The 24,828-nt window shown below is 42.4% G+C and overlaps 1 protein-coding gene across 4 annotated transcripts in view; it reads left to right on the forward strand.

The window, feature by feature from the left end:
* The window catches only part of PHACTR2 (phosphatase and actin regulator 2), a 168,574-nt gene that overhangs the window by 130,067 nt on the left and 13,679 nt on the right, over positions 1-24,828 (forward strand). For all 4 annotated transcript variants that reach the window (XM_084827766.1, XM_084827768.1, XM_084827767.1 and 1 more), the window contains 5 exons: positions 466-659; positions 2,027-2,183; positions 3,388-3,443; positions 13,352-13,413; positions 17,622-17,759. In XM_084827766.1, the coding sequence (XP_084683892.1) occupies positions 466-659; positions 2,027-2,183; positions 3,388-3,443; positions 13,352-13,413; positions 17,622-17,759 (607 nt within the window). The remainder of the gene's footprint in view (positions 1-465; positions 660-2,026; positions 2,184-3,387; positions 3,444-13,351; positions 13,414-17,621; positions 17,760-24,828) is intronic.

Here is a 24,828-nt window from a genome sequence, read left to right on the forward strand (position 1 = left end):
TTTTCAATATGTTTATGAATGGAAGCTGTGTTTTTTAGAAATCCAAGCTCTGCACTAGGTTCAATGTAGAATTTAGCACAAGTGGAATCTTAAGCATATAAACATCCCTATCTACACTTCCCATAATGTTGGTATATGGGAGAACACACATTGGAGATGATGGGCTGTGTCCCACTAGTCCGCAGTTGGACTAGTGCTCAGGGAACTTGCACCATTTCTTTTGCCTTATATAAGCAACAACCAGCCAATGATAGAATCTAACCTAATCTAAGTTCTCCTATGTTTCCTAATTTTTCTTTTGTGCAAACAACTCTTGATTACTATTTCGTAAAAGTCAGCTAGTGTGACACGGTGCCTCATATTTGCATGTGTGGCTATTGCATGTAAGTAGTCCCAGTATCATGTTTCTGTAGTATTTTTGCTAATACTACAGTTTTGTTTTGCTCTTTGTGTGTGTTTGTACAGTTCTGTTACCAAAGAAGACCATGAAAAAGAGAGCTCTTATCCAGGAAGTCCTGCCTTGACAGATGAACCTTCTGAAGCCCTGAACACTCCAGAAAGTGAAAGCAAAGAGAATCACACCAGTGACTCAGATTCAGATGGGCCTATACTCTACACAGATGATGACGATGAAGATGAAGATGATGCATGTAGTGAAAGTAAGATGATAAGTGGCCATTAGTCACTTTTACCATGGGAAAAAACCCATACTTATTGTCGAATTAACTTTCCCTTTGTTTTGGATCTCCATCAAGTCAAATTGCTACATGAAGAAGTATCTATAGTTAGGGGATGCAGAGTTCCTTACTGCATTCATTGGTACTGTAGGGGTGATAACCGCAATACCGCAGCAGTTATTGCTACCGGTGGAATAATATTGTTGCTAAAGTTACTGTAGTGTTTTGATACAGGTGGCCACTTGTTTCCTTAAATAGCAAAATGACTGCCATTATCTTGGTTGGGGTATGTTTTTGAATATTTTAAATATTCTGATTGCTCTTGCATTGTGGTTTTCTGCTGCTGTTTTGTGTTTTACGTTATACTGTAAATTGGAAGGATGTTTTTAGTTGTTAAGTTATTGACTTGCTGTAAGCTGCCTGGAACTCCATGCAAATAAGGCAGGCTATAAATATTTTAAAATAAATACATACATACATTTTAATGGCCTTTTCTCCTGCTTTATCTGGGATTTTACCTGCTGCCTTTACTGTTCTGTTGCTTTATATTTTTGCATGTGTGTTTTTGTATCTTATATTTTAGGTTTATATTATAAGCCTCCTTGAGGCTGTTTAGGTGAAAGATAGGATATTAATGTTACCCGCAAAATAAATTATATATGCATGCTATTGATAGAAGTTAACACATGTGGGCTAGAAGGATTTTGTGGGAAAGTGTCATGGTGCTTGTTCATTCTGATTGTTTTGAGAACAAATGACTCTTCTCCAAAAACCTTTGCTGTGGATCTCTCTGTGTGCACTAAATACACATTGTCCGTCCCCGCCGCCCCAGTGGTAAATATATCATAATAACAGCACAGTCCTATTTGTGTTTATTCAGAAGTCTCACTTTGTTCAATGACACGTACTTCCAGGTACATATGTATAGGATTGCAGCCTAAATGCATTATTCATTTGTTTAGACATAATTGTTTCTCAGGAATGCTGAGGGCAAAATGCATTAACAAATTAAAGATGACTGAAACTCTGCTCTGCCATGCTCCAAATTTGCTAAAGAGTGTTTATACCAAATTATTTCATAGGTTCGGGGAAAGGTTTGTAATCTTTCTGGCGTCGCTCTAACAGGCAGATTGTTCCTTTCTAAGTTATCCAAACTCTTGTGGGCATGAAATAGGTCCAAACTATTTTTGCTTCTGATATTAATTAAAAATTCCTCCACTGAAAGGGGCAAAACAATAGGGATAGTCCATGTGTTGGGTTTAAAGAGCCTTGCTGGAATCTGACATGTTTAAATCTGAGCATAAATGAATGAAAATCTCCCTTTGTCTTCTCCCTACACTCCATCCCAGGCTCTTTAGCAAGTAAAATACGTCGTAGAGATACTCTTGCAATCAAACTTGGCAACAGGCCATCGAAAAAAGAACTGGAAGACAAAAACATCTTGCAGAGAACATCTGAAGAAGAGAGGCAGGAAATCAGACATCAGATTGGCACAAAGCTAGTGAGGTATCACTTGTAATCTGAGCAAGGTTGGGAGGTGAGGGGAAAGCATTAAGGCACACCTGGTGTCTGGCACAGACTTTGTTTCCCAGTTCTTTGAGCTGGAGGTATGCCTAAACATGATAAAATAAATAAATTACATTTTATAATTATGAGCCCACTAAAGTCATTACATTTGGTCTGGCTGACATTATTCTCAATTGAATGGGAGGAATTCACTTATCCTTTCCCTTCTACAAATGTTATAGTATTGTTCATAACTAATATCTTGGTCCAACCATTCATACTTTTTCTATTGAAGCTAGGCCAAATACATAAGGCAAAATAAATAAATACTTTGAGTAATTTCAGACATATTATTGAAGAATTTCTTTGGTCAGTTCACAACTTGCATTGACAGAACTTTATGTTACCTGTGACATGAATCAAAGCCCATTTTGCTTTGACTGAGCATAAGTTTCTCTAGCCTTACACCTTGTCTGGCCTTTTATTTTTCTATTGCATAGTCTCAGTAGATTCCCTCATGCATTGCCTGAGCCTATTGAAGTAGTTGAGTGTTTTTTTTTTACTGTTTTTTTTTTTTTACTGTTAATGAATGAATTGTTTTATTTCAGTTTCCAAAGAATGCAAGTTCACTTTATCTTTTTAAGTTTGCACCATCCTGGCAGCCTAAAAGCATACATGTCATTGATTAATAGAAAAGCACATTCACAGTTACATAGTTCACTTTGTGAAAAGTTAATGCAATTTTATACATAGATTTGGCATACTGGCACCTAAATTATTTCCTTTATTTATTTGTTTATTACATTTATATCTCAACTTTTTTCCATATTAAGGAACCCAAGCTGTGTACATAATCCTCCTCCTCTCCATTTTATCCTCACAATAACAACCCTGTGAGATAGGTAGGGCTGAGAGTCTGTGACTGGCCCAAAGTCACCCAGTGAGCTTCCATGGCCAAGTGGGGACTAGAACCCGGATCTCCTGACTCCCAGACCAACACTCTAGCCACTACACCACACTGACCACAATGATAAATATGCATGTATTTCAAAATCAGAGTTACTCCTGTTCAGCACCAAAGTTAATATGCACAGCCATTATAACTATAAATTGTCAACCAGCATTTGAAAAAGTGTTTTGAAAATCAAGCCCCTCTAAGCCAGTTGAAACCTTGATAACTGAATTCTTATTTTATTTTTTGCAGGAGGCTTAGCCAGAGGCCTACTTCTGAAGAGCTAGAACAGAGAAACATCCTGAGGCGTAAGCATTCCATCCTGATTGATTTCTTTAGAAAAATATAATAACTTCTGCCAGGCCAAGTAGTAATTACAATTCAAGAGAAATTGCACTGGAGTAGTATCTTGACATTACAGACACTGGACCAGTTCGCCTAACACGAGGGTGGTTAATAAGCCATGGTGGCTTGTTAACCACCTCTGCACATGCCGGCTCATTTCCCTAATTATCCTTGCTGGGTGTGGCTTGTCGTTACATGCAAACTTGGTGAGGGTGGCTGGCTGGAGTGGTTCACAAACTACTCAGCAATCCCACAACAGAGCTTGGGTTCTGGGTGGTTTGTTAACCACCCCAGCCAACCTCCCTGGGTTTGCACATAATAAACCATGCCTGGCTAGGGTAATTCAGGAAATTTGGCAGCATGTACCCAACACATGTGTGGGTGGTCTATAAGCCCCCACACACGTCAACCCCGTCATTGGTTAAATCTGCAAGCTTCACTGTGAATGAAGTGAAGGTGCAGAAGGCCACCGAAGTATCTCATGGGACCTTCCCTTGCTTATATCAAGATTCTCTTGAATTTAGTTCAGGTTCACTGTTTCTTCAATGTCTGGTTTTCATCCAAATTCATTTTATACCAGGAGTGGGCAACCCTCTACCCTGGGCTGCCTCTCATGAAGGCTGCATAGCTTCTTGCAGGCTCATCCCATGCCTTGCCTGACTGGCTGGCTGGGAAGAAAGTGGCCCCTCCTGTCTGAGCAGGACAAATAGCACTTTGAAAGTGTGGATCCCACTGGTCTGCTCAGCTGGTTAGCAAGGAACAACTGAGCAGTGGGGAAAAGAGGGCTGGGCTGAAGAGACAGTTTATCTCCAGCACCACTCTATTTTCTCCACTGCTCAGCTGTTTCCTTCTGAGCAGCCAAGGAGATTGGGGAGGGGGAGAAGGGTTTAACTCTTCCCTTCCCTTTGCATTCCTGTTGAAGATTCCCCCCACCCCCCCACCCCATACACACTGCTTGTAAGTTTAGGAATAAAGGTGAACAACAGTGCTGGGGAATCTTAATCTGGACTGCAGGGAGGGAAGGGTTAAACCTGATGAGTGACTGGGGGAAGTGAGTAGGGCGGCCAGTTTCTAGCATTATGCACAGTGGTTTGAATTGAGCATCTTGTTTTGTGACCAAGGCATCATACCTGTGCATTGGCTTAATACGATTGCATTACAGCAAGAAGATTAAATATCTTTAATCTTTCGCAACGAGTTTAGTTAATAGCCACTTTATATTTAGCAAATTGCAGATATGGAGTCTTGGTGTCTGTGGGGTTTGCCATCTTGCCAAAACTGGCTTTCTAGAAACATGCTGTAGCTGTGTGCCAGCTGTGGAATATTAATGATGATCTTTGTATGTAAAACGAGCAAACAGAATCTGCTTTCTGAGCATTCCAGAATCCCAGAGCTCTGTTTGTCTTTTCTTTTTCATTTCCCTAGGAAGCCTACAAAGTAATCTAAACATAACTAATCCCACAGGGACATGGTGGAAAGTTCAGTTTTATGCTCCTGGATTACATTGGAGCACAACACTTGAATGGTCTGTGTCTGACAAATGGTCAAACGGATGGACAGAAATCCTGTCAAATTAAATAGATCAGAAGGCAACATGGTATAGAATGCCATGCATTTGCTTTATATGTCAAACCTACTCTGTAAAAAGGGTGCTGACAGATACATTAAGTCTGAAGGCCAAACCAGTATGGAGAGAAAATGGGTTAAGAATGTCTGGGCTGAGTTGTTCTTGCAGTACAGTGGCTGTGTAATTGCAAATATAACCCACAACTCAATCTGCATCTAGCACATCATCAGTCAACCCATTTTCAGCATCCATGTGGTAGTATAAACTAAGTGGTAGTTGTGGTGAATAAATTGCAAGGCCACTCTTCAAAGAGCACAACCCAGCCCAAATGGTCTCACTGTTAACATGCCATGTTAATCATATGAACTACTGATTTACTGTCCTCTGAAGCCAAATATTTTATTTGGTATATCAGTGCTTAATTTGCCCCCATCTATAGCCTGGGTGAGATGTAATTCATGCAGCAGAAATAATATTAAAGTTCTAAAGCAGGGCTGTCGAACCTCTGGCCCATGGGTCAAATCTGCCAACCTGGGGTCCCAATCCTGCCCTCCAGGGTTCTCCATATGGCCACACCCATTCCCTTTGACCACCAATCATTTAGTGGTTTCCTGGCTTTTGCGCATTTTTCTCATTCTAAAAGGGTGAAATGCTTCTCTGAAGGCTTAGTGAGTGGCAGTCAGAGCTTCAAGCTACAGTATGCATGCATTTTTTGTATTTTGGCCCCACCCCTTCGGCACCACTAGAATCCCACCCTCTCCCCGAGCTTCTCTGAATTGAATTTAGCCCTTGGGCTGAAAGAGGTTCAACAGCCCTGTTCTAAAGAGATGTCTGACCTGCCATGGGTAACCAAGGCAGCTGAATAATGAGTACTGGCGGTAGGGAATAATGGCTTGTGGAAAATTATCGGTGCTCTATGACCACTATGGGGCTATTCCATTTGGCTTTGTCAGTTGTGAGAGATCCTTGACTCCGAGGCCAGCCTACCGTGAGACAGATTAGGATGCAGTTTAAGGGCAGTAAATGTTGATCACTTTTCTGAAATTTACCATCTGCTATATCTGACTGGCAGCTCCCAACACTGTGTGTGTGGGGGGCGGCAGGCTCTTCATCCTTTCTGGCACCCAAGGAAAGGGGATTGGGCAGCTCCACCAAGCCTGTGCACTGGCTTACAGCAAGTAGCACAGCCTGCTGGCACAATGTCTAGAGAGAGAGACACACATACGTACACACTTTGTCAATATGGAGCAAGAGTCTACATGACTTTCTGCTGTTAAAGTGACTGAAGAAAGGAAGAGCTGTTTTGCTGTGCCTACACAGTGGTGTATAGCACATTCTGAACTGGACACCACTGCACAGGTATGAGAGCACAGCCCAACCCTCCCCTCAGAAAAAAATCTCCAGTCTCAGTAAGCAGAAGGTCTCCCCACTCTTGGTCCTGTAGATTGGGTAGGGCAGCCATACCAGCTTGGGAGGGAAGGAGCATTATGGTTAAGCTCGAGCTTGCTTGAATTATTCTGTTGCTCCTCCTTGCTTTTTTGCTCCAGATGCTTTCTGGGTAGGGTGATGGAGGTAGACGACATTTCTATGCTTCTGGAGCAGAAATTCATTTTCAAGCCAGTCCTTATAAGCCCCTCCCTTCAGACACCTGAGGAACTGATTCAGCATAGCTCCTTCCGAACAGAATCACTAGGGTCTCCTTCACACAGAGCTTTTATCCTGCTGTTGGGATTGCCCACTCATGGAAGTTTGTGGGTCCTTTTCATGACGTTGTTAAGGGCACATCCAGAGGTATTTCCTAATTATTCCATCTCAAAAAGATCCGGAACTAGTGAACCATTTTTAAAGGCAGAATGTAACAAGTTTGAAACAGCCTCTAGATAGTGTTGTTTCATTGTGTTCTATGGAACCTTGAAAATTAAAAGCTTCCCCTCTCAGCAATCACGTGGTCGCTATCTGGGAGCCCGCGATAAACGCAGAAAAGGTCCAGATGGGAGGACTACGGGGGTTTTCTTCAGTGTAAAGGCAGCCTAGAAGTGGTCTGGAAGGTAGGTAGAGTGGCCACATACAAAAGAGGACAGGGCTCCTACATGTTTAAGAGTTGTGTAGAAGAGGGAATTCATAGAATCATAGAATAGTAGGGTTGGAAGGGGCCTACAAGGCCGTCGAGTCCAACCCCCTGCTCAGTGCAGGAATCCAAGTCAGAGCTTCCCTGACAGATGGCTGTCCAGCCTCGTCTTGAATGCCTCCAGTGTGGGAGAGCCCACTACCTCCCTAGGTAATTGGTTCCATTGTCGTATTGCTCTAAAAGTCAGGAAGTTTTTCCTGATGTTCAGCTGGAATCTGGCTTCCTGTAACTTGAGCCCATTATTCCGTGTCCTGCACTCTGGGATGATCGAGAAGAGATCCTGGCCTTCCTGTCTGTGACAACCTTTCAAGTACTTGAAGAGAGCTATCATATCTCTCCTCACTCTTCTCTTCTCAAGGCTAAACGTGCCCAGTTCTTTCAGTCTCTCCCCATAGGGCTTTGTTTCCAGTCCCCTGATCATCTTTATTGCTCTCCTCTGAACCCTCCCCAGTTTGTCTGCATCCTTCTTAAAGTGAGGTGCCCAGAACTGGACAAAGTACTCCAGATGAGGCCTAAGCAGTGCTGAGTAGAGGGGAACTAGTACTTCTGGGAATTTGGAAGCTATGCTTCTATTAATGCAGCCCAAAATAGCATTTGCCCTTTTTTCCTGCCCAATTTTGTGTCATCTGCAAATTTGATCAGCATTCCCTGCATCTCCTCCTCCAAGTCATTAATAAAAATGTTGAAGAGCACTGGGCCCAGGACTGAGCCCCGCAGTACCCCACTTGTTACCTCTCCCCAGTTTGAGAAGGTCCCATTGATAAGCACTCTTTGAGTCCGATTCTGTAGCCAACTGTGGATCCACCGGATCGTTGTTTCATCTAGCCCACTTTGAGCTAGTTTGCTCATCAGGATATCATGGGGCACTTTGTCGAAAGCTTTGCTGAAGTCGAGGTATATGATGTCTACAGCATTCCCACGGTCCACAAGGGAGGTTACTTGATCAAAAAATGAGATCAGATTCGTCTGGCAGGATTTGTTCTTGATAAGTCCATGTTGGCTTCAAGTAATCACTGCATTGTTTTCAAGGTGCTTACAGATGGATTGTTTTATCATCTGCTCCAGAATTTTCCCAGGAATTGATGTCAGACTGACTGGTCTGTAGTTCCCAGGTTCCTCCTTTTTTGTTTTTACCCTTTTTGAAGATAGGGACAACTTTAGCCCTCCTCCAGTCATCTGGCACTTCCCCCGTCCTCCATGATTTCTCAAAGAGAATAGTCAGCGGTTCTGAGAGTTCTTCTGCCAGTTCCTTTATTACTCTAGGATGCAGTTCATCTGGCCCTGGAGATTTGAACTCATTCAAAGGAATTAGGTGTTCCTTGACCATATGCCTGTTGATCTCAAGCTGCAGTCCTGCCCCTTCAGCCTGTACTTCGCCTTTGCCAGGGGGGTCATAGACCCTCTTTTGGGAGAAGACTGGGCCAAAGTAGAAATTGAGCACCTCTGCCTTTTCTTTATCATCTGTTATCATTTTGCCATCCTTATTTAATAGCTGAACAACCACTTCTTTCCTCTGCCTTTTACTATGCACGTAGCTGAAGAAAGCCTTTTTGTTGTTTTTAGCATCCCTTGCTAACCTCAGGTCATTCTCAGCTTTAGCCTGTGATGCCATCCTTACAATTCTGTGCTACCTGCCTGTACTCTTCCTTTGTAGCTTGGCCTTCCTTCCACTTTCCATATGTGTCCTTTTTTCCAGGTCACCTCTAAGCTTATGTGAAGCCACATTGGCTTCTTCTGTTGTCTTCCACCTTTTCTTCTTGTTGGAATTGTTTGTAATTGTGCCTTGAGAATTTCCTTTTTTAAAAGCTCCCACCCATCTTGGACTCCTTTTCTCATTAGAGTCGCTTGCCATGGGACCTTACTGATCATTGTTCTGAGATTATTAAAATCAGCTTTCCTAAAATCCAGGGTACGCGTTTGACTACACTCAGCTTTTGCTTCCGTTAGAACCAACAACTGAAGTACAACATGGTTGCTTTCCCCCAGAGTCCTGTAACTGCTTCTTTATCCACTAAGTCATCTCTGTTGCCCCTTCATGGATCACTACCTTGTTGTGGCGAAGGGGCTTGCGTAACTCAGTGAAGCCATAAGCTATGCTGTGCAGGGCCACCCAAGATGGACAGGTCATGGCAGAGAGTTCTGACAAAATGTGGTCCACTGGAGAAGGAAATGGCAACCCACTCCAGTATTCTTGCCAAGAAAACCCCATGGAACATATCACAAGGCTAAAAGGTATGACGCCGGAAGATGAGCCCCTCAGGTCGGAAGGTGTCCAATATACTACTGGGGAAGAGCAGAGGGAATTTCCAAGTAGCGCCAGAAAGAGTGAAGTAGCTGGGCCAAAGCTGAAAGGACACTCAGCTGTGGATGTGTCTGGTGGTGAAAAGAAAATCTGATGCTGTAAAGAACAATATTGTTTAGGAACCTGGAATGTAAGATCAATGAATCAAGGTAAGCTGGAAGCGGTCAAACATGATATGGCAAGACTGAACATCGACATCTTGGGAATCAGCGAACTAAAATGGACAAGCATGGGCTAATTTAATTCAGGTGACCATTCTATCTACTACTGTGGGCAAGAATCCCTTAGAAGAAATGGAGTAGCACTCATAGTCAATAAAAGAGTGAGAAAAGCAGTACTGGGGTACAATCTCAAAAACGATAGAATGATCTCAGTACGAATCCAAGGCAAACCATTCAACATCACAGTAATTCAAGTCTATGCCCCAACCACTAAGGCCGAAGAAGCTGAGTTTGATTGGTTCTATGAAGACCTACAACACCTTCTAAAACTAACACCAAAGAAAGATGTCCTTTTCATCATAGGGGATTAGAATGCCAAAGTAGGAAGTCAAGAAATCACCAGGATAACAGGCAAGCATGGCCTTGGTGTACAAAATGAAGCAGGACAAAGGCTAATCGAGTTTTGCCAAGAGAACACGCTGATCATAGCAAACACTCTTTTCCAGCAGCACAAGAGGCGACTCTACACATGGACATCACCAGATGGTCAATAGCGAAATCAGATTGATTATGTACTTTGCAGCCAAAGATGGAGAAGCGCTATACAGTCAGTAAAAACAAGACCTGGAGCTGACTGTGGCTCAAATCATGAGCTTCTTGTTGCAAAATTTTGGCTTAAATTGAAGAACGTAGGGAAAACCACTAAACCATACAGGTATAACCTAAATCATATCCCTTATGAATACACAGTGGAGGTGATGAACAGGTTTCAGGGATTAGACCTGATAGACAGAGTGCCTGAGGAACTATGGACGGAAGTCCGCAACATTGTTCAGGAGGCAGCAACTCAATCCATCCCAAAGAAAAAGAAATGCAAGAAAACAAAGTGGCTGTCTGATGAGGCTTTACAAGTAGCTGAGGAAAGAAGGGAAGTGAAAAGCAAGGGAGAAAGGGGAAGATATATCCAACTGAATGCAGAGTTCCAGAGAATAGCAAGGAGAGACAAGAAGGCCTTCTTAAATGAACAATGCAAAGAAATCGAGGAAAACAACAGAATGGGAAAGACTAGAGATCTTTTCAAGAAAATCGGAGATCTCAAGGGAACGTTTTGTGCAAAGACGGGCATGATAAAGGACAAAGAAGGCAGTGACCTAAGAGAAGCAGATGAGATTAAGAAGAGGTGGAAAGAATACACAGAAGAACTATACAGGAAAGATCTGAATGTCCCTGATAGCCATGATAGTGTGGTCACTGAACTTGAGCCAGACATCCTCGAGAGTGAAGTCAAGTGGGCCTTAGGAAGCATTACTAACAACAAAGCTAGCAGAGATGACAGGAGATGACAGGGTCAAGAAGCAACAGTAAGAACCAGACATGGAACAACCGATTGGTTCAAAATTGGGAAAGGAGTATGACAAGGCTGCATATTGTCGCCCTGCTTATTTAACTTATATGCAGAGTACATCATGAGAATCGCCAGGTTGGATGAATCACAGGTCGGAATTAAGGTTGCTGGGAGAATTATCAACAACCTCAGATACGCAGACGATACCACCCTAGTGGCAGAAAGCGAGGAGGATCTAAAGAGCCTCTTGTTGAGGGTGAAAGAGGAGAGTGCAAAAGCTGGTTTGAAACTCAACATTAAAAAAACTAAGATCTTGGCATCTGGTCCCATCACTTCCTGGCATATAGAAGGGGAAGAAATGGAAGCAGTGACAGATTTTATTTTCTTGGGCTCCAAGATCACCGCAGACGGTGACTGTAGCCATGAAATTAAAAGATGCTTGCTCCTTGGGAGGAAAGCTATGGCAAACCTAGACGGCATAATAAGAAGCAGAGACATCACCTTGCCGACAAAGGTCCATCTAATCAAAGCTATGATTTCCCCAGTAGTAACGTATGGCTGTGAGAGCTGGACTATAAGGAAGGCTGAGCGCCAAAGAATTGATGCTTTCGAATTGTGATGCTGGAGAAGACTCTTACGAGTCCCCTGGACTGCAAGGAGGTCAAATCAGTCAATCCTAAAGGAAATCAACCCTGAGTGCTCATTGGAAGGACAGATACTGAAGCTGAAGCTCAAATATTTTGGCCACCTAATGCGAAGAGAAAACTCCCTGGAAAAGACCCTGATGCTGGAAAAGATTGAAGGCAAAAGGAGAAGGGGACGGCAGAGGATGAGATGGCTAGATAGCATCACGGATGCAATGAATATGAACTTGAGCACGCTCCGGGAGAGAGCGCAGGACAGGAAGGCCTGGCGTGCTATGGTCCATGGGGTCACGAAGAGTCGGACACGACTGAACGACTGAACAACAACAACAACAACAACACTCTGGGAGAGAGCGGAGGACAGGAAGGCCTGGTGTGCTATGGTCCATGGGGTCATGAAGAGTCGGACACGACTTAACGACTGAACAACAACATCTCTGTTGGTTAGGATCAAGTCAAGGATAGCCAATCCTCTAGTCCCTTCCTCTACTTTCTGTAGGAGGAAGTTATCCGCCACAAAAGTCAGGAATTTCCTGGTGGGGCCATGTTTTGCTGAATGTGTCTCCCAACAAATATCGGGGAAATTGAAGTCCCCTATTACTACTATGTCATGCTTCCTTAAAACATTGGCTATTTGCTTTTCAAAAGTTTCATCCTCATCTTCTCCTTGATTGGGTGGCCGGTAGTAGACTACAACCACCAGGTTCCTTTTATTTTTTGCTCCATTTATTTTGATCCAGATGCTCTCGATGGGGCTACCAAGCTCATCCTCCTGTATTTCTGTGCAGAGAGATGTATTTTTCACATACAGTGCAACCCCACCTCACTTTCTGTTCCTCCTGTTCTTTTTGAACAAGTTATATCCTTCAAATATAATTCCAAATATAATAAGGATATAATAAGTTATATCCTTGAGATATAATTCCAGCAGGTGTAGCTTCTCATGCAAGCTACACCTGCTGAAATTCCTTCTACGCCCTCCCCAATCACAGGGAAGCATTCAGTATTTATTTTATTTATTACATTTCTGTGCCGCCCAATAGCTGAAACTCTCTGGGTGGTTCACAAGAATTAAAGCCATAAAATACGACATGGTAACATACAATATAAAAGTTTAAAACAACAGCATAAAATAAAAAATAAAATCCAAAATAAAACCTAGCAGCAGTGCAAAGATTTAAATTACAGTAACAGGTTTAAAACAACAAAAACTGAAAGACTAAAATGCCTGGGAAAATAAGGTCTTCACCTGATGCCCCAAAGAGCACAATGTAGGCATCAGGCAAGCCTCTCTGGGAAACTCTCTGCTATATGTATTTCCCTCTACCACATTGCCTCACCCAAGGCACAGGGACATAAGGGGAGTCAGGAAAGGTAAGAGAGTGAAAAGGGAAGGCACTTCGTCCAAAAGCGTCATCATTCATTAAACAGAATGATCATTGCCAATTTTAAGCACACTTAGTTTAGCCATTGTTCCTTTGGGATGGTGTCTCTTTGTACTTTAAGGATTAGAAACTATGGGGGCTACCCATTCTGTGTTCCTTGTCTAGGATGATGACTATAGAATGCTGCAGAGGTGAAGAGGGGAGGTGGTAGGTGAAGAAATGATAATACACAAACTGGAATGGGTTAGAAATACAAAAGTCGGAGTTTTGTGTATCCACACAAGCATAACCTGTTAATATGCCTTAAATATGCTTCCCCCCACCGTCATCTAAAAATAGAAAAGAATGAAGAAGAGGAACAAGAAGCTAAAAGAGAACTGAAACGCAGTCTCAGCAGAAAGGTACACAAAATTTCTTATTCAATATACATAGGTGTGCAATGCCAACTGAAGCTGGATTTGTGCATCTCCTTTTTTCCATTGCAGTGGGGCTTTTTTCAGTGTGGTTGCAATGGAGATCCTTGCGAAGCCTGGACTTGTGAATGGGTTCAACCTAGGTTCTGTTGTCCTGTGTACCACATATCAGGCGCCCCTAAAATAATGAGGATTCTTAGGAGTGTGGTGGCTGTTCATTAGGACAGGTTTCATGCAGCCATTTGCTGTGGTGTGATTGGAAAACATCACACTCACTGTGAAGGTATGGTTATGTGACAACACCCAGAGAATTGTGGTCACATACTTTGCACAGGCAGTGGATGTTTTAGTAGGAACTATATTTAATCTAACTCTTTCCTATAAATCTGTAGTGACTTGGGTCACTCACAACCATGTTTTTGGTAGCTTTGTCTTCCTTTCTTAATAAATGACTAGCCTGTTGCTACTTTTCCTCATACACAACTACATATCACGAGTGGAGCGCATTCTTAGGGCTCCTTCACACGGGGCTTTTCTCCTGCTATGGAGATTGCTTACTCACAGAAGTTTGCGGGTCCTGTACACAACACAGTCCTCCTCCAGGGAACCTCCCACTCTTTGTGATCTCTGTTGCGTTGTTTTCCATGGTAACGAAAGTCTGGCATTTTCCCTCCTCCAGCTATGGAGTCGATGTAAATGAGGGTATACTGTTTAAAGTCGCTTTTATTGCAAATAAAACAACAGTGCCACCTAGTGGCTTTGTAATGAAACACATAGCCCTTATGGAGAAGTTTAGTTTTTTAAAAAAGCTACGTGGCAAGGACCTGATCTAATCCCACAAAGATTCTGGAAGCAGAAGCACTGGTAAATTGCAGGATTTTTAGCCTTGAGTGATGAAGCCTTTAGATACCAACTTCAGCCACTTTTCAGTTAATATTTGCACTATATCTTTACAGCCACAGGAGTTCAACAGACCTTATATATGTGGTATCATACCACAGAAAACACTCCAAGCCGCTTAGAAATGTGAGAAAATATAAAAATCAACTTAGAGTTCAGCACAGGGAATGGCTAATGAAAAATGGCACTTCAGAGTATACGCATGCAGTTTCCAGTATGAATATACAGCACCTCAGTGGAACAAGGACTTTTTATCTGCTTGTAGGGTGAGATAATATCCAGATTCTGTCCCTTCTGAGACATTCTGAAATGTTCAAATCACCTTACTCTTACAAACCAGAGGTGGTGACAAAATAATAAACTGAAATCAGCTTCGTCTTAAGAACAGGCATAAGCTGGTACTGAGGGCAGAACTAGTCAAAATGAGTGACATGGAACCACCACTGCCCAATTTCTCTTTTTGCACTCTTCCCGTAACTTCTCTTTTAACACAACATGTGTCCTGAGGAAGTTGCACTGTGCATTTCCCTGCCTCCAGCAACTAACGATGCTGGGCAAGGAAACGCAGAGTGACTGTGTCACTTCTCATGCTGCACTGAATTAAATATTGGTGGGAAGAGAGGAATGAGACATGGAGCAGTGGCAGCCCCATGGCTTTCTAACATCTAATTTTGAAAATGCTACCCATTTTGGTTCCTCAGTGGGAAAGCTGAAGAATACTTTGCCAACTATTGAAGAATACTTTGCCAACAGAGAGCTTCGGCTATTGGGCGGTATAGAAATGAAATAAATAAATAAATAAATAAATAAATAAAAACTTAGTTTAATTTTACACCTATAGTTACCTGTAAAACAAAAAGGTACATATAAGCCCTTGGCTATTTTTTTTTGTCTCATTTTCTCCTTGTTAGAGTGTTAGAACTCCAATCTAGATTTTGGCACATACATTTGTCAGTTGAGACAAAAGACATACATGTTGTGTTAGGATTCTGTTTTGCTTCAAAAAAGCTGTTCATTCTAGGCATCCTGTATCTTGCACAAGGTATCAGATTATAATATTCTTTAACATATTTTTTTTCTAATTCTCAAGAAAAATAGGCAATAGGGTTTTTTTTTTAAACTACAGATGAAACGGCTTATTTATTGTGTAATGAACTGTATATCTCTCCACTGTAAAGAATTAAACATACACATTTTAGATTTGGTCTGTCTTTGAAACCTGTCACTATTTTTTATAAACTAATAAGAAATTATTATAAACTGTTATAATAAGCTATTTTATAAACTGATAAGAAATGTCAGAAAGTGGAAGAAGAGACAAGGCAATGAGCTATTCTAGATCTGATCCTCACCAACAGGGAAGGACTGGTTATGAGGTGAAAGTATTGAGGACCTTGGGTGGAAATGACCATGTCATCTTGGGATTCATGGTACTGAGAAAAGGGAAAGCCAAGCATAGTCAGACGTACACCTTGGACTTCTGGAAAGCTATCTTTAGTGGGTGGAAATACTCGAGGGGAAGAGAGTGCAAGATGAGTGGGAGTTCCTTAAAAGTGAGATATTGAAGGCACAATTTCAAACCATTCCAGTGAGCAAGAAAATGGGAGGCATCTAAAGAAAATGGGGTGACTGCATAAGGAGCTTTCTGAGGAGCTCAGATTTAAAAGGGGCATTTCTGTGGAAGGATGAGCAAAACACTGAGGATGAGTACAAACAAGTAGCCAAAGCTTTCAGCTTTCAAATGTCAGGTGGGCTTAAGTTTAAATTGAGAGGCTTGTGAGGGATGTTAAAAATAGCCAACAGGAGAGGGTTGGCTATGTTTGGAGCAGAACAAGGAAGTGGTAAGTCTGCTGCAAGGAGAAGATAGAGACATTTGAGCAGGTAACAGAGAAGGTGGAGCTGCTCAACTCCTACTTTGCCTGAGTCTTCTTCTATAAAGGAAACAGCTGTGCTTGACCTGGCAAAAATAGATCGAATGATAGACAGAAGGAGTTGAAGCCCAAGGTAGGTAGAGTGATGGTATGGGAACACCTAGTCACCCTAAATAAATTCAGGTCTTTGTGGCCTGACCAGTTGCATCCTAGGGTACTAAAAGAACTTGTAAATGTAATCTTGGAGCCTCTGTATAATTTTTGAAAAATTCTGGAGAACAGATGAAGTGCTGCGAAACTGGAGGCAATTAAATGTTCTACCCAGCTTCAAAAACAAGGAAGAAGAGGATCCAGGCAACTACAAACCAGTCAAGTTGACATTGATACCTGGAGAGTTTCTAGAAGCAATAATTAAGCAGTCAGTTCGTGAGCATTTAAGAAAATTGCTGTGATCACAAAGGGCCAGCACAGGTTTCTCAGTAACAAGTCATGCCAGACCAACCTTATCTCTTTTTATTTATATATATACACACACACACACACACACACACACACACACTGTTCCAAAGACAAACAAACAAGCAAATTAAAGAAATTAATTAATTCATTTTAATTACTATATTCCTATATTGCCCGATAGCCAAAGTGATTTAAATCTAGTTATTGACAGAGAGTAGTACATGTAACTTCCCCTGGCCCTTTACCTCACAGACAAAAATATAGGTGAAATCCATTCACTGCTTGGAGGTTTTCTTTATGGTTCTTCTTAATAATAAACTATATTTAGTCTCTTTTCTGAGGAAAGGCTTTGACAAATATTGCTGCATATGTCCCTGATTTGTATTTAAAATAAAATTATGCCATGGTGTGTGTTTTTTTACTGTAGCTAATTTCAGTTGGTACATCAATTTTTCTGCCATGGCTATTTGCCACCTTATCTCATTTTTTGGAAGAATTACTAGGTTGGTAGATCAGGGGAATGCTGTGGATGTAGCATATCTTGATTTCAGCAAAGCTTTCAGCAAGGTTCCCCATGCTATTCTTGTTGGCAAGCTGGTAAAATGTGAGCTAAATGATGTTACTGTTAGGTGAATTTGTAGCTGGATGACGGACTGTACCCGAAGAGTGCTAATCAATGGCTCCCCAACAATGTGGAGAGAAGTGACAAGTGGGATGTAACAGGGTTCTGTCCTAGGCCCAGTGTTGTTCAACATATTTATAAATGACTTAGATGAAGGAATACAGGGGATGCTTATCAGATGACACCAAACTTGGTGCGGTAGCTAATACCTAGATGACCACTGGGGGCTCTTCCAGCTCAATGATTCTAAGTCCTGCGTGCGTTCTGTGTTTGATTTATCCCTTCCAAGGTTAGTCCGTGCCCTCAGTTTTCCTTTGGTTTATTAAACTTACCCTCTTTTACAGCTGAGTCTGAGACCAACAGTGGCTGAACTTCAGGCAAGAAGAATCCTACGTTTTAATGAGTATGTGGAAGTAACAGATTCTCCAGATTATGATCGCCGTGCTGACAAGCCCTGGGCAAGGTTAACACCTGCAGACAAGGCAAGAGACAAAAGCAGGCGTATAAGTGCAACTTTTTTTCTGTATCTCAAAAACTTTATCCGCTCTGATTTTTAGCAGAGACTCACTGCTAATTCCTGCAATAGTTGTCACTCCCAGTCAGAATGGAGTACCTCCATCTGGAAGGAACAATGCACTCAACGTGGCCCTTGTACACCGACCAATTCTTTCCCCATCTGTGTCATTCAAATTGAATATGCTCTCTGTGGTATCATGCTTAGGCAGGAGAGAAGTGAATGTTATCATGACTTCTATTTATAATGTTATCATATCTATACACTCCAGCCCCTGCCCACATATATATGGGTGGGTGTGGTGTGGAGCAACCCAGTGAGAGCCAGCATGCAAGTTCTCGCAGGGTCTTTGGCATTGCCCTTTTCCCCCTCTGCCTGTCTTATCTTCCCTGTTGTGGGAGGGACACTGAATTAGGAAGAAGTTGTGGGCTGAACTTTTATCTTATTAAAACCTAAGAGGATGGGGATTTTTGTCGTCCTCTTCCTTTGTTTTCCTAAAGGGAGAAAAATGGGAGACTAGGATTTCAGCTAGATCATTTTCAAGTTCAGTTCAGAACTTCATGTTACTAAGGGCCTAAGTTAGTCATGGCTAACTTAACTCTCATTCATTTCAATGGGTCTACTCTAAGTGGACTAACATTGGATACTACCTGCTGTTTCCTGACTCCTAACTGAGCAAAGCAGAGAAAGCTGCCCCAGCTGGTCTAGGGGCTATACAAGCAAGCAAGCAAGCTCCCGGGGAGAGAGTGATCAGAGCGAACAAACAGGGAAAACAACCAGGAGTTCAGCAGGGGAGGTCCCTAACAATTTTTTTAAATTTCTTTTTCTTGTAACACACACTTCTATACCAGTGGGACTCTGTTGTTAACCTCCAGTGAACAGAGGACAAAGCACAGGCTATTCCAGTATAATCAGAAAACTAGAAACAAAAAGGGAATAGAGACTGTGGCTTTCTTCACACAGAGCTTGTATCCTGCGACTGAGATTGCTCTTTCACAGAAGTTTGCAGGTTCTTTACATGACTCCATGACCCTCCAGGTCTTCTCCTGCACTAAATGCCCTTTATTCCATTTTTAAATAGATTGTAGATAATGAGCTATCAAATTACCCATTGCGTTCCACTTGAGTGCCCTCCATGGAAAGAGGAAAAGTGGCAAGAAGAGGAGCGAGATCAATGAAAGATAATGGAAGACTCAGATGTGGGGAGAAGGAGGGGGAAAGGGGAGGGGAAAAGGAAGCAGGTGAAAAAGAGAGTCGTTGTGATCCTGCATTTAAAATAGAAGCAGAAAGCCCTGTTTTAAATGCAGGATTTTAGGCTGGTGTAGAAATGCTCTATAGAAGGGAAAGACTCTCCAGTGGTGGTGACCTGCAAGGTGTGTGCAGTGTTCGTTTTCTTGCCTGAGATCAACATGGCCTACACATGCAACAAGTGCAAGCTGATTACACTGTTGGAAGAAAAAGTAAGAGGACTGGAGTAGCGAGTGTCGACCCTCAAGGAATAAGAGAAGATGAAGAGTTCTCGGACAGAACAGTGGAACTACAGCAGCAAAGCAAAGTACAGGAGCTAGAACAGCAACAGCAAGCTGAGGCAGACGAGGAAAATGCTGAGGCAAAGAAAAATGAAGTAGAGGATACTCCTTGGAAAAGGGTGACAGGAACAGAAGAACTAGAAGTCACTCTACACCAGTGGAAGCAGTGGAACTATGGAACTGTTTTCAGGTACTTGAGGATGAGACTGGAGAACAGCCTGCCAAGGAAGAATTACAGGGGACCCCGCATGAGAGCGAGCAAGAGGCTGAAGCAGAGGCAAGCAGAGGCAATGAAACCAAGACCTACAACAAGAACAGAAGAGTATAGTAGTGGTGGGAGACTCCTTGCTGTGTGGGATTGAAACCCAAGTATGTTGCAAAGACCCATGGACTCGCCACAGTCGCCAGGTATGCTGTCTCCCAGGAAGACAGATTAGAGATGAGACTGAAGGGTTGCCTACACTCATAAAGCCCACTGACATGTATCCCTTTCTTTTCATCCATGTGGGAACAAATGACACCACCAAGCGGAGCTACAAAGAAATCATGTCAGATTTGAAGCTTTGGGAAGAACTTTGTGGCCCAGATAGTTTTCTCATCCATCCTTCCAGTAGTTAGAAAAGGAAAGAACAATATTCCAGGTGAATGACTGGCTATGAAGGTGATGCCAACGTGAGGGATTTGGATTCTGGGACCACGGGCTATACTTCCTGGAAGATGGACTGCTGGCAAGGGATGGCTTGCACCTCACAAGGGATGGGAAGAATGTGTTTGGCCGCAGCATGAAGAACTTCATCAGGAGGGCTTTAAACTGAATCCTACGACGGAGGGAGACATGAAGTTGGATGTAACAATGGATGAAGCCTTATGCACCACAGTGGAGAGAACAGCTCTAATAGTGCCCAATAATAGTCTTCAAAAAAATATAGAAAGAAAGCCAGACTATAAAGCACATGGTCTTCGATGTCTATATACTAACGCCCAGAGTATGGGAAACAAACAGAACGAATTTGAACTCTTAACACGGGAGGGAAATTATGACTTGATAGGTGTAACTTAAATTTGGTGGGATGACTCCAGTGTATGGAATACAGCAATTGAAGGATATAACTTGTTCAAAATGAACGGAAGTAACAGAAAGAGAGGTGGAGTTGCTCTATATTTTTTTAAAAAAATCTCTGCACAGAAATACAGGAGGATGAGTTTGGTAGCCCCATCGAGAGCCTCTGGGTTAAAATAAATGGAGCAAAAAATACAAGGAACATGGTGGTTGGAGTCTACTACCAACCACCCAATCAAGGAGAAGACTTTTGAAAAGCAAATAGCCAATGTTTTAAGGAAGCATGATGTAGTAGTAATAGGGGACTTCAATTACCCCGATATTTGTTGGAAGACAAATTCAGCAAAACATGGCCCCTCCAGGAAATTCCTGACCTGTGAGGCGGATAACTTCCTCCTACAGAAAATAGAGGAAGGAACTAGAGGATTGGCTATCCTTGACTTGATTGTAACCAACAGAGATGACTTAGTGGATAAAGTAGCAATTACAGGACTCTGGGGGAAAGCAACCATGCTGTACTTCAGTTCTTGGTTCTAAGGGAAGCAAAAGCCGAGTGTAGTCAAAGGCGTACCCTGGATTTTAGGAAAGCTGATTTTAATAATCTCAGAACAATGATCAGTAAGGTCCCATGGCAAGCGACTCTAATGAGAAAAGGAGTCCAAGATGGGTGGGAGCTTTTAAAAAAGGAAATTCTCAAGGCACAATTACAAACAATTCCAACAAGAAGAAAAGGTAGAAGACAACAGAAGAAGCCAATGTGGCTTCACAAAAAGCTTAGAGTTGACTTGGAAAAAAGGACACATATGGAAAGTGGAAGGAAGGCCAAGCTACAAAGGAAGAGTACAGGCAGGTAGCACAGAATTGTAAGGATGGCATCACAGGCTACAGCTGAGAATGACCTGAGGTTAGCGAGGGATGCTAAAGCAACAAAAGGGCTTTCCTCAGATATGTGCATAGTAAAAGACAGAAGAAAGAAATTGTGGGTCAACTATTCAATGAGGATGGCAAAACAATAACAGATGACAAAGAAAAGGCAGAGGTGCTCAATTCCTATTTTGGCTCAGTCTTCTCCCAAAAGAGGGTCTATGACCCCCCTGGCAAAGGCGAAGTACAGGCTGAAGGGGCAGGATTGCAGCTTGAGATCGATAGGCATATGGTCAAGGAACACCTAATTCCTTTGAATGAGTTCAAATCTCCAGGGCCAGATGAACTGCATCCTAGAGTAATAAAGGAACTGGCAGAAGAACTCTCAGAACCACTGTCTGTTATCTTTGAGAAATCATGGAGGACGGGGGAAGTGCCAGATGACTGGAGGAGGGCTAATGGTGTCCCTATCTTCAAAATGGGCAAAAAAGAGGAACCTGGAAACTACAGACCAGTCAGTCTGACATCAATTCCTGGGAAAATTCTGGAGCAGATGATAAAACAATCCATCTGTAAGCACCTTGAAAACAATGCAGTGATTACTTGAAGCCAACATGGACTTGTCAAGAACAAATCCTGCCAGACGAATCTGATCTCATTTTTTGATCAAGTAACCTCCTTTGTGGACCGTGGGAATGCTGTAGACATAATATACCTCGACTTCAGCAAAGCTTTCGACAAAGTGCCCCATGATATCCTGATGAGCAAACTAGCTCAAAGTGGGCTAGATGAAGCAACTATCAGGTGGATCCACAGTTGGCTACAGAATCGGACTCCAAGAGTGCCTATCAATGGGATCTTCTCAAACTGGGGAGAGGTAACGAGCGGGGTACCACAGGGCTCAGTCCTGGGCCCAGTGCTCTTCAACATTTTTATTAATGACTTGGATAAGAAGGTGTAGGGCAGAGCTTTCCAAACTGTGTGTCGCGACACATTAGTGTGTCGCCAGCAGTGTGTAGGTGTGTCACGCGAAAATTGTGCGGAAGGGCACCGCGGAGTTCCCTTACTCACGTTTGCTTCGCTTGGTCCCTCCCCTGGAACTTCCTAAAGCAGCTAATGTTAAAGCAGCTTAGCTGCTAAGGCTTAGGTGCTTTAACATTAGCTGCTTTAGGATCATGTGGTGTCTTGATGCAGGACGCACGTGACTGGCGGTGTTGAAGCGGTACGGCGAGGAGTGTGGTAACGCTGGCTGCACGAGGAGTGTGGAGAATTCGAAGTTAGCAGAGCAACTAGTTGAGCAATTTGCAATCAGCTCGGGCGAGAGGCTTCCCCACATCCTCGGTGCGGCTGCAGGGCAGCGGGGGAGAACAACGGCCCGCTGGACGCCCCCAGAGCAGGGAGGGCTGCGCCGGGCAGGCGAGGAGCTTCGAGCCTGCGCTCCCCAGAAAGGTAGAGGCGCGGGACGAAGAGAGGGGAAGGGAGGCACTGCCCTGTGAGCAGAGCTCGGCCAACACCGGCGCGGAGAAGTGGCAGCAGCCACCAGCCCTGCGTGGTTTCGGGCGTGCCCTTCACGGACTTCTGCACCGCGCTGCCGCGTGGCCAGGCCAAAGTAACACACACGTGGAAACACCACCTGGGACTGCACCGTGCGGGCCGTCCGCCATCTTGGCCAGTCGGAACGGAGCTCAGTTGATTTCTGCCATTTTTATTTTTTTTTACTCTGCTGTAATTGTGGATTAACCACCCACTGGCAGTGTACCACTGGAGAGTGCTGGAACTGGACTCTGGACATAGGCATTGCAAATATTTACAGCAGTATAGCCTTGTAGTGAGACATATATATTTACACCATTTTTGTTGGACGTTTGCTTCTCTACTTCGTGTGTTTTTGCAGCTGAGCTCCTACCTGGACCTATGTGTCCTAATATGTATTGTAAATACTTTAGTTAATTTTGTTTATTTTTCACATTTTCTCCTGGTCCTGATTCCTATCTTTATCTCACTTTATCGCTGTGGGAGTGGAGCGCAGGTGCTGTTATTTTCATAAGAAAAAACAGAGAAAGATAAGCACTAAAAACATGAAAGTATTGTACCAAATAAATTAAAGTGTCATTTTACCTCAAAACACTGTCATTTGTCAGAAAAACCAGTAGGATACTTTATTGAGCTTTCAAAATCTATAAAGAAGCAGTCTGCATCATTCACAAAGAGAATGAAGACATCAGAGAAAGCTCAAAAGGCAAGTTACTTTGTTGCTCAAATAATTGCCAAAAACAAGGACCCACATGCTATTTCCGAAACCACCATAAAGGAATCTTGCTGTGCTATTGTTCAAACAATGTTTGGGCCCGAATTTGAGATAGAAGTTAATAAAATCCCTTTGGCAGATAACACAATCGGAAGACGTATTCAAGACATGTCTGATGACATTAAGCAGCAAATGAAGGATATTTTTCAAGACGATAATATGATCTTTACATTGCAGTTAGATGAAGCAACAGATGTCAGTGGTTAGCACAATTATTGGTTTTTATACGCTTCATTCATACTGACAGAATTATTGAGCAATTCTTGTGTTGTCTAGAACTTCCAGTGAGAACTAGAGGTGAAGATATATTTAAAACTTTTGATTGCTTCATGAAGGAAAATAATTTGCAATGGTTAAATTGTGTAGGAATATGCACAGATGGCGTACCCTCAATGGTTGATTCAACAAAAGGTTTTATAGCTTTAGCAAAGAAAAAGAATGAAAATATTATAATTACTCATTGCTTTTTACATCGCGAAGCACTAGTCGCGCAAACCATTGGAAATGAATTAAGAAAAGTTTTGGACAAAGTGGTTCAAATGGTCAATTACATTAAAAGTAGACCTCTTCAATCAAGATTATTTGCTCATATTTGTGAAGACATGGGGGCAAGGTTTAAAAAGCTTCTACTACACACAGAAGTTCCTTGGCTCTCAAGAGGTCGAGTGCTTTGTCGTGTATATGAATTGAGGGAAATTATGCTTAAACGTTTTGAGGAAAATCAGCAAAATGAATTCTGCGATCTAATTCAAAGCAAACTTTGGTGCACAAAATTAGCATATCTTGCTGACATATTTGAACATTTGAATAAAATAAACACTAGTATGCAAGGAAAAAGAGAAAATATCTTAACAGCGGTAGATAAAATTTGTGCTATGAGAGACAAAATAGCAATTTCGAAAAGGAAAGTGAAAGAAGGAAATTTTGAAATGTTTTCCAAAACTGCTGAGTGCCAGCTAAAATGTGATATCAGCTCGCTAATTGTTGACCATTTAACATTGCTTGGAGAGAAAGTTCATCATTACTACCCAAATGTTGAAATCCAAGACTATGATTGGATCAGAAATCCATTTCTTTCAACTGCAATGAGGAATTTTTCACTTATTGAAGAAGAATTAGCTGACATAAAAAATGATCGAAATCTGTTAATGATGCATGAACAGGGTGACTTAGACAGCTTTTGGATTAACATTTCAAAAATGCATCCAAGCATAGCTAAAAAGGCGTTAAAAATTCTTCTGCAGTTTTGTACTACATACATTTGTGAAGTATCCTT

The sequence above is a fragment of the Heloderma suspectum genome, chromosome 1, assembly GCF_057233095.1.
Source record: "Heloderma suspectum isolate Gila_16-S chromosome 1, 16-S_ref, whole genome shotgun sequence".
Classification (NCBI taxonomy): Eukaryota; Metazoa; Chordata; class Lepidosauria; order Squamata; family Helodermatidae; genus Heloderma; species Heloderma suspectum.